A 9,850-nucleotide genomic window follows, 5' to 3' on the forward strand; every position below is an offset into this window, starting at 1 on the left:
ATGAGAAAAGTTTTAGTGGTCTAGTCTAAGAACCTGGTATGGTCATATAGTTCACAACAAAGTTAGGATTCATGTCCATTTTTTTTTTTTTGGTAAAAACTCTTAGACATATCATAACATGGGAATATTATTTCTCTATAAACAACATAAAATAATTTTTCCACTTTTTCAAATTATTTCCCAAATCAGTCTTTGATTTGACTCATTTTCATGTAGAACAATAAATCCATAATATTTAAAACCTCAATAAGGAAAATTATAGTAAATACTTAAATGGTAAGTAACCAAAGGCTTGCTTGCGGTTTTTCTAAATTATACTTATGTTCGTGACTAGTTTCCTTTTCGTGTACTATGCTTTATCAAGTATGTTAAAGAAAATCCTTAACAGGTATGTATGAGCAACATGTGTGGGGCATTCTACCTCTTTGTATGGCCATGTTCCTCAATGCAGCCTTCTATCAATATTTCAATAATTGTACGCAGACATTTCAATTTTAAAAGAAAGGTTATGTCTTTGAAATATTTCATATGCAATAGGAAATTTTTCTTCTTACCTTTATAAAATATGTTTCAGTCAAGGGAGGAAAGGTCTAAACATTACATATGCCCTCCCTCCTTATATTCTCATTCCCTTGAGCACCCTAGAAGTCCTCAGGGACACCCCAAGGAAGAACACTGAACTCATTAGGGAAAGAAAAGTACCCATGTGCCTTTGTTTCCCCTACAGTAAGCAAGTGAATAACTTTCAAAAATGCAATTTCTTTATTAATTCTGTGTCACAGACCTAACAAATCCAAAAACTCCAGTGTCCTTTCTTGAAATATAATATTTATTACTATAAACATACACAAATAAAGCTACTTTATAAACAGTTTATTAGAATATATGTAATCTTTCAATAAAGATTTCTAACTAATGTATAAATTTAAAAACATACTTTCAGTTCATATGAGAGATAGATTTAAAGTATAAAAATGTATTGGATTAGATAATACACAAGTGTACATAATTAATCTGTATTCTTCGAGAAAGGAACATTATGATAATTATGGAAACATATAAATAACTCTAAAATTATTTGAATAGAATACTGTTTTATTATCTTAGAGTATTGGCAGTTAAGGGTACTCTTATGGCTCAGGAGGCCAATTTGTTTTGGGTGTTCCAAATGCTAATTTCTCCATGTATGCATCTTAATGTACAACAGCTATTTTTAAAAATATTATTAGGAAATTTTGGCTACCTCTTTCTTGATTATTCCTGGGAGTAAAGAACAGAGGAAGCTCAAAGGCATTATTATTAAAGCTTCAGAGAGAGATTCGATACTAACCTATTAACTGGCAAGTTATCATAGTAAAGGATAGAATCAGAGAAAGGATGAAAAGCCAGAAAAGGGATTTCAAGCTTTAAAACAAACAAGAGATAAAACAAAAACAAAAACAAAAACAAAAAGAAAGTGTGGAGTGTTTAGGCCTTTCTTAACTCAGAAAGTAGCTAGCCAGATTTATCAGTTACATAATAGTGGCTCCAAAAACAACTATCCTGATGGAAATGTTTCTAGAAGAACAAAAACAGCATCAATTTATGAGACTATTTGTTTTTCCCACCCCCTTAACACAGTGCTATGTAAATCAGCCTTCCATATCTCTTGACAAGATGATTGGCAGGCTAAATTGGATTAAGTCTTAGAGGCAACAATAATAGACAGTGTTCTAATCTTTGAACTAGTCCAAAATGTCATGTCTTCACCTATGGCGAAAAATAGTTTCTATTCTCTGGCCCAGAGGAAATAGCATTTCCTTAGTGTATCTCATAACCATTCCGAATGGCATCCAAAAGTATTGTAACAAAATACATTTTTACGAATTTATACAAATCGACTAAAAACAAAACATAGACAGGAAAAGTACTATTAGCAAAAGACATATTAATTAAACGCTGATTCCCCAAAACATAGGATTAACATTTGAAATTCACCAGTAGCGAAACAAGCCATTAATAAAATATGAATAGAACCAACTAACATGGAGGGAGCATCTTAAGAGAGATGTACAGAAGATGAAAAGTCACAGGAAGCTAGACATGAGACCACATCTTTAACTACAGCATTTAAGAAAATAAAAACATGATGACACAGAGATCAGGGCCATAATGGTCCCATAGAGAAACCCTGTCACAAGCAAGCAAACTAACACATACAAATTGAGGAGTGTACGGAAATATTTTTCAGACCTCATTGGTCAGTAAATGCAAATTAAAATAACAGAAACACCCAAGCAAAATTGAATGAAAGTGCCAAGCTACCTGCAGCATGCTGATGTTGTTGTTGTAAAACATTAGGACTTTCATGTGTAGCTTATGAAAATTCAAAGTTATATAAAGAATGGAAAAGATGAAGCCGGGCGTGGTGGTGCACACCTTTAATCCTAGCATTCGGGAGGCAGAGGCAGGCCGATTTCTGAGTTTGAGGCCAGCCTGGTCTACGAAGTGAGTTCCTAGACAGCCAGGGCTACACAGAGAAACCCTGTCTTGAAACAAAAACAAAAACAAACAAACAAACAAACAAACAAAAAATCAAAATAAAAAAAAGATTGGAAAAGATAAAACTTTCAGCACAGTTTTCCTTGTGGTTCCATAATAACAGTGCTTAACATTTATGGAAATGACTAATAAGTTTATGCACTAGTTGTTTTTACTGTGATAAAACACCATGACAAAAGGCAACTTGAAGAGGAATTAGGCTGAAACCTGATTGGAGGAGCAGATGCAGAGGCCAAGGAGCAGTGCTGCTTACTTGCTTGCTCCTCATATCTTGCTTAGTCTGCTTTGTTATAGAAACCAGGATCATGACCACAGGTGGTAGCACCAACCACAGTGGACTTGGCCCTCCTCCCAGATCAATGACCAAAAAAAAAAAAAAGCCTTAAATTTCTTTTGGACATAAACTATTCTGATTTCAAAAATTTGAACATATGTGGGTGGCCCCATTCTTCCACTGGTGGTCCTATATACTGGAAATGGTCTCTTCAGGTTCCATCTTCCCATAGTTGGGCATTTCTACTAAGGTCATCCCCATTGAGTCCTGGAAGCCTCTCATTTTCCAGGTCTCTGGGACTTTCTAGAGGTTCATCCCATCCCTACCCCTGTGGCTGCACGTAAAGTGAAGCAGAGAAGGAAGGTTCATCCAGTAACTGTCCCAACTTGGGATCCATTGCATTGGCAGGCACCAAACACTGGCACTATTACTGACCCTTGTGCTTGCAGACAAGAGTCTAGCATAGCTGTCCTCTGAGGGGCTCTACAGTAGCTGACTGACACAGATGCAGATACTTCCAGCCAACCATTAGACTGAGGTTGCGGACTCCTATGGAAGTGTTAGAGGAAGGATTAAAGGAGCTGAAGGGGGTTGCAACCCCAAAGGAATAACAACAGTATCAACTAAGCCAGACCCCTCAAAACTCCCAAAGACTAAGCCACCAAGCAAAGAGAATTAATGGGCTGGTCCATGGTCCCTGGAACATATGTACCAGAGAACTGCCTTGTCTGGCTTCAGTGAGGGAGGATGCTTCTAATTCTGTAGAAACTTGATGCCCCAGGGAAGAGGAGTGCTGGGTGGGGGTGAAGTGGGAATGGTCAGATGGGAGGGTGAGGGATCTCCTTTTCAGAGAGTCAAGGGGGGTTTGGGTGAAGACCAGAATTCTGGGAGGGAGGATTAAGAATGGGGCAACATTTGGAATGAAGTAAATAAAATAGTTTAATAAAAAATAAAGATCAGGGGGAAAATGCTGACCTTAGGGGGGAAAAACAACCAAAAATATAAATAAACCTTCATCATATCTTAAAAGAAAATGCCTTACATGATAGTCTTCTTACAGCCTGATCTTCTGAAGGCATCTTCTCAGTTGAGGCTTTTCTCCTCTCAGATGATTATAGTGTGTCAAGTTAACATTAAAAATAATAAAAAAGATAAAAAACAAAAAGCAAAACTAGTCAATACAGTTTATATTCCACATAAACCATGGTCACAGTTATTACAGTATCTTTATTTACATTTACTAACAGCTATGATGGAGACCTAGCTTAGTGGCTAAACACTTGCTGAGTACATATGGTTCACTTTCATGGGAGCACATACATATATGTGTATGAGGAACAGTATAGGTATGTCTGCAACTATGCATGATACTTCAGATGATTAGATTAAATGTTAGAATCCTAATCTTTGACATATCAAGCTTTACAACATCTTAAGGAGTATTTGATTGCTTTTTTCTTCTCAATATTTCTATCATTATAATTTGATTGTCTTTGTTTTATGAGACAGTATTTGTGTAGTCTTGGCTGTCATAGAGTTTTAGAGTTCTCTAAAAACTAAGTGTCATAGAGTTTTTAGAGTTCTCTAAAAACTAAGTTGGACTTGAATTAAACAGAGATCTGTCTGCCTCTGTCTCTTAAGTACTGTGATTAAAATATTGTGCCATACAATATGGGAAGTAGCATTTTTATTTGTCTTTCACTGGGGAGGAATAATACTCTAATATCCTAAAACTTTAATTTTTAATGAGAATTTTAATTGGTTAGACTACAAAGGCTCTGAATAACTCCAGTTATCTGTACTGTACATTGCAAAGAATGTTACGATTTCATGTTAAAAAACTCATCATAATCGCTGACCTATTGCTGTATAAACAGCCTACACCATGCCCATGCACCATGAAACAAATTATGACTCACTATTAAAGCTTTATTATAAAATTTTAGTCTTGTATTTTAAGATTTCCTATTAAATACTAAAAATACTTATTTTGCTAATTCATAATTTTTGACAATTGTTTTCTTCTTATGATCTATAACTGTCTGATGTGCTATACTATTTTCTAACCACTTATTTTTTTCTATCACTAAATTACCACATTGCATACTGAAGTAGAATATAATTAGAACTATTCATTCCCAGGAGAATTTCCTTTGGGTTTCATACAAAGTCAGCAAATATAAACAAATTCAGAGAACCATATTTGCCCTGTAATTAAACCTGTATTTGTTCTTCCACAGGTAGGATACATTTTTAAGCCTACACTTAGAACATTTTAGGAAATCTACAATTCAATATAAAACATGGTATTGTGTACTCAACTGTTTTATTATTAAATATCAAGAATAAATGTCAATTAACACCTATTGCAATGGTGACCATGACCTATTTACTGAAATCTTGTTTATGCAGAACTCTGCCTAAGTCAATGTGAGCACATGTGGAAAACCAACAAGGAATATTTTTAAATGTGTAATTTATGCTTAGAGTGGTAAATAGGATATGTTCTTTATTTTTCTGATGAAGCAGGATGCCATGTTGAAGCATAGTCAGTGAGGAACTCGCACAAGAAGAGAAAACAGATTCACCTGAAGATACTTTGGGAGACAGCATTTGATATAATGTAAAAACCAGTATTTTTTTTAGTCATATATACAATTTTGAAGTCATTCCTATTATTACTGATTCCATGCAGTTTTTTTTTTTTTTTGGTTTCTTTTATTTTGTTTTCACAAAGAATAATACATAAAAGTATAACTGATTTTCCCTGTTTGCATTATTTCATACTTAATTTTTATTTGCCACAGAAATTCATGATTTATGTAACTGAAACTTATTTGACCCTTGTTTTTCTTATCAGCTCTGTTTTTTAACATTAGGTATACATGTCTCGAAGTCAATACTGACATTGGATTTGACATTTAATTACATACGTATGTATCCACTTAAAATCTTCTACTGTAGTTATCCAATAGTTTAAATGAAAAGAATGAGTAATGGAAGAAAAATTGGGATGTAATGGAAAGAATAAAAAGCAAGATTAGAGCCGGGCGTGGTGGCGCACGCCTTTAATCCCAGCACTCGGGAGGCAGAGGCAGGCGGATTTCTGAGTTCGAGGTCAGCTTGGTCTACAAAGTGAGTTCCAGGACAGCCAGAGCTACACAGAGAAACCCTGTCTCAAAAAACCACAAAAAAAAAAAAAAAAAAAGCAAGATTAGAAAGGGAGTAGAGGAAAAGAAAGGAGAAGAAGGGAGAAAGATGGGGAAGAAGAGAGGAAGAAATGGAGAGAATGGAAATAAGTAATTCATTTTACAATAACTTCTTTGACATTTTAAAAAATGCTACCACAATATTTTTCAGTATATTGACAGTTCTTTAAGGCAACCTGAAATTCTGTCCCAGAGCTTGTTAATATGTGACTTCATTCTTTTTGCACTAATTAAAATCAAAAGCCTCTTCTAACATAGATTACACCAATAGCTTGAGGCAGGCCTTTGTTAAGTCTAACTAATTTATTGATTATGACTGATAACAGATAGTGTGAAAAGAATTTAAGAGGCTTGACATATTGTCATGTAATTGTCGTGTCCCATTTTCTTCATCAATTATTTATCAGTTTTGTTAATATAGTCATTTATGTAAAATGCATATATTTTGTTACATTTTTAGGGGAATGTGTTATGAATGTAGCAAGGCATGTATGTGGAGAGCAGAGGAAACCTTGAATTTTTGGTTCCTTGCAGCATGTGAATTTTCAGGAATTTGATATAGATTTCCAATTGGCAGTAAGGACTTTATTCTGTGAGCCATCTCACCAACTACCAATTTTATTAACGTATTAAATAATATCTAAGAGAGATTTTAAAATACTGTGTACAATATGATGTATGATTCTTTTTCTATATCATCTTAATTCAGCATGCTGTACAACTAGCTTTGTACAACAATGCTCTTAACATGTTTTTTCTTCAATGTTTATACTTATGTTGTGAAATCAATTTCACATTCTATAGGAGAGAAGATTATAGCAAATAATTTTACCAAATAGCTGAAAGACCGAGATATCTACACTTGATTCCTGTGCACTGTTACTAATAGAAAGTTTTATTATCTTGAATGTAAGAGAAAATGTTACGTTCTCAATTTGTTTCCTTTTTTGTTTTAACAGTCTCATTTGCTTCAAACTATTCTCATAATTGTGAGGATGATTTTCAGGTTCCGACAGTCTACCAAGTTTCCAGCTTATACTACTACTCTTGATCCTCAACTTTAATTTTCATTGAATATAAAATGAAAATAAGTAATTGAATGCAGATATAAAATGACTGTTAGAACTGATGGCTTTAAGCACAACATGAGTTCACCAGAGCATGAGCACATACCTTCCACTATATTCAGTATTTGCACTTGGGCATTTATACCATCAGTTGATAAATGAAAGTGGGGGAAGTCCTACTTTGACTCCAAGAATCTTTGCTATTTTCTTAGTACTCTGGATAGTCACCTTCTGGATGATTTTAAAATGGCTGTCTGAGATTTCAGCATGGAAAATGTCACTGGTGTATCTCTTTTCATCCTGAGGGGCCTCACAGACAATGCTGAACTTCAGATCATTCTTTTTTTCTTATTTCTAATGATTTATCTTTTCACACTCATGGGAAACATAGGACTGATTTCAGTTGTCATTGGGGATCCTCAGCTCCACAACCCAATGTACTATTTTCTAGGTGTTTTATCATTCATAGACACTTGCTTTTCTACCATTATAACTCCCAAAATGCTAATAGATTTTATGTCAAAGAGAAAAGTCATTTCATTCCTTGGATGTGCAGCACAGATGTTCCTTGCTGTTAGTTGTGGAACCACAGAGTGTTTTCTCTTGGCTGCCATGGCTTATGACCGCTATGTAGCTATTTATAACCCTCTTCTATATGCAGTGAACATGTCACCCAGAGTCTACATGTCACTCATCATTGCCTCCAATGTTGGTGGGATTCTGCATGCATCTATCCATACAGCTGCCACTGCTAGTCTGTCGTTTTGTGACTCTAATGAAATTAAGCATTTTTTCTGTGATATCCCCCCTCTACTGGCTATTTCTTGCTCTGATACTAAAATGAATGAGCTTCTACTCTTCATCTTTGTGAGCTCCATTGAGGTAGTCACTATCTTGATCATCATCATCTCTTATAGTTTCATCCTGTTTGCTATCTTGAAGATGCATTCTGCTGAGGGGAGGCAAAAAGTCTTCTCTACATGTGGCTCTCACCTCACTGGCGTGTCCATATATTATGGAACAATATTCTTCATGTATATGAGACCAAGTTCCAGCTATACATTAGAGCATGACATGATAGTATCTACATTTTATGCCGTTGTGATCCCCATGCTGAATCCCATCATCTACAGTCTCAGGAACAAAGATGTAAAAAAGGCAATGAAAAGACTTTTAGCAAAAGTGCTTATGTCCATAAGATAAAGCTTTACTTTAACCCCTCAATAAAACAAAGATTTAATTTCAGTGTCTTTTTATCTCTGATTATGATTAAAATTTCTTATTGAAGTTCAATTGAATTTTTTTCTGTTAAGATTTTAAAGATCAAAATCAAGTCTAAATGGATCAAACACCTCAAAATAAAACCACACACATTGAACTGGATATAAGAGAAAGGGGGAACAGTCATATGCCCATTGGCATAGGAGACAACATTGTGGATACACAAATATCAGAAGAGCAGATACGAATGTCAACAAATAATATATGTGAACTCATGAAATGGAAAAGATTCTGTAAGAAAAAGGGCACCATGAAATGTAAGAAGCAGTGTCTTTACTTTCTAGTCTCTTTGGTACTTTGCATGCTATGGAATGAGAAACCTGGACACAAGCCCAGTAATATAGCTTTCAACCTATAATCTCTCCTACCTGGAAGATGTGCTGGGGCAATTTTGGCACAGAATTGTGGGCTTGGCTAACCAATGTCTGATTTAACTTGAGGCCCACCAAAAGAGAAAGTGCATGCCTGGATGGCAAGCAACAGGAGACAAGATACCTCAGAAACCTAGAGTAGAACCAAACACCACTAGGAAAAAAGTGAAATGATCCCTGCTAATATTCTGGTATACTCTGAGACTGATTTCTTGTCAGTCACTACTAGAGAGACTCCTCTGCATCATATGGAGAGAAGTTTAAATAGGAGGTCTCTTCTGGATCCCCCACCCCCCTTCAGAGTCTGGGGAACCCCATGGAGGAGGAACAGGAAAGAATGTAGGAGTCAGAAGAGATAAAGAACCCTAGGAGAACATGGCCCACTGATCCTACTAAGCAAGGCTCACAGAGGGTGAAGCAGAAAGGATCATGTCTGCATGGGTCTGCACCAGGGCTTCTGCATATAAGTTATTGTTGTTCGCTTGGTGTTTCTGTGAGACTCCTAACAACAGAAGGAGTGTCTTTGTCTTTTTAGCCTACTCTTAGGACACTTTACCATTGGCTTGCCTTGTGCAGCCTATGTACAAGGGTTTTCCTCTTGTTGTATTGTACCTTGTTTTATTGTGGTTGCTTTTTTTTTTCCTTTACATTCTTTTCTGAATGTGAACAGAGGGAGTGGATCTGGGAGAGAGGGGAGGTGAATACTAGCTCAGAGTAATGATAGAAGGGGAAGCTGTAGTTGAGATGTTTCCTATGAGAGAAGAATCTATTTTCAATACAAATAAGTATTGGTCATAATTATCACTCAACTTATTTCATTTTTTACAAGGGAAAATTCATCCACTATTTATATCTTGTTCAGTTCATGCACTAATATACATTCATGCACACATATTCATGCAGAACTAATAGTAATTGCACTTATTTTATCGGCTTAAAGTAATACAATATGAAATATAAAAATGAGTTAATCTGGTACAAAATATATGAAACTAAGGGCTTTGTAAAATGTCTCACAAGACAGGCCATGCTACATAAAATTCTAATGGTAAAATATTGAGTATATATTTCAATTATGAAAATGTTCAAGGGAGACCAAAGTCTGTG

The 9,850-nt window shown here is 35.4% G+C and overlaps 1 protein-coding gene across 1 annotated transcript; it reads left to right on the forward strand.

The window, feature by feature from the left end:
- Positions 1-7,358: 7,358 nt before the first annotated feature.
- On the forward strand, positions 7,359-8,294 carry LOC110290258 (olfactory receptor 5T18-like). The gene has a single exon (XM_021156762.2). It carries the CDS (start codon positions 7,359-7,361, stop codon positions 8,292-8,294), a length of 936 nt encoding a protein of 311 aa, XP_021012421.2.
- The last annotated feature ends 1,556 nt before the right edge of the window (positions 8,295-9,850 follow it).

The sequence above is a fragment of the Mus caroli genome, unplaced genomic scaffold (genome assembly GCF_978045245.1).
Source record: "Mus caroli unplaced genomic scaffold, Mus_caroli_1 scaffold_2, whole genome shotgun sequence".
Lineage (NCBI taxonomy): Eukaryota > Metazoa > Chordata > Mammalia > Rodentia > Muridae > Mus > Mus caroli.

What these genes read in the sequence shown, in the direction of transcription:
- LOC110290258 (XM_021156762.2), top strand. Translation starts at nt 7,359, where the DNA reads ATGGAAAATGTCACTGGTGTATCTCTTTTCATCCTGAGGGGCCTCACA.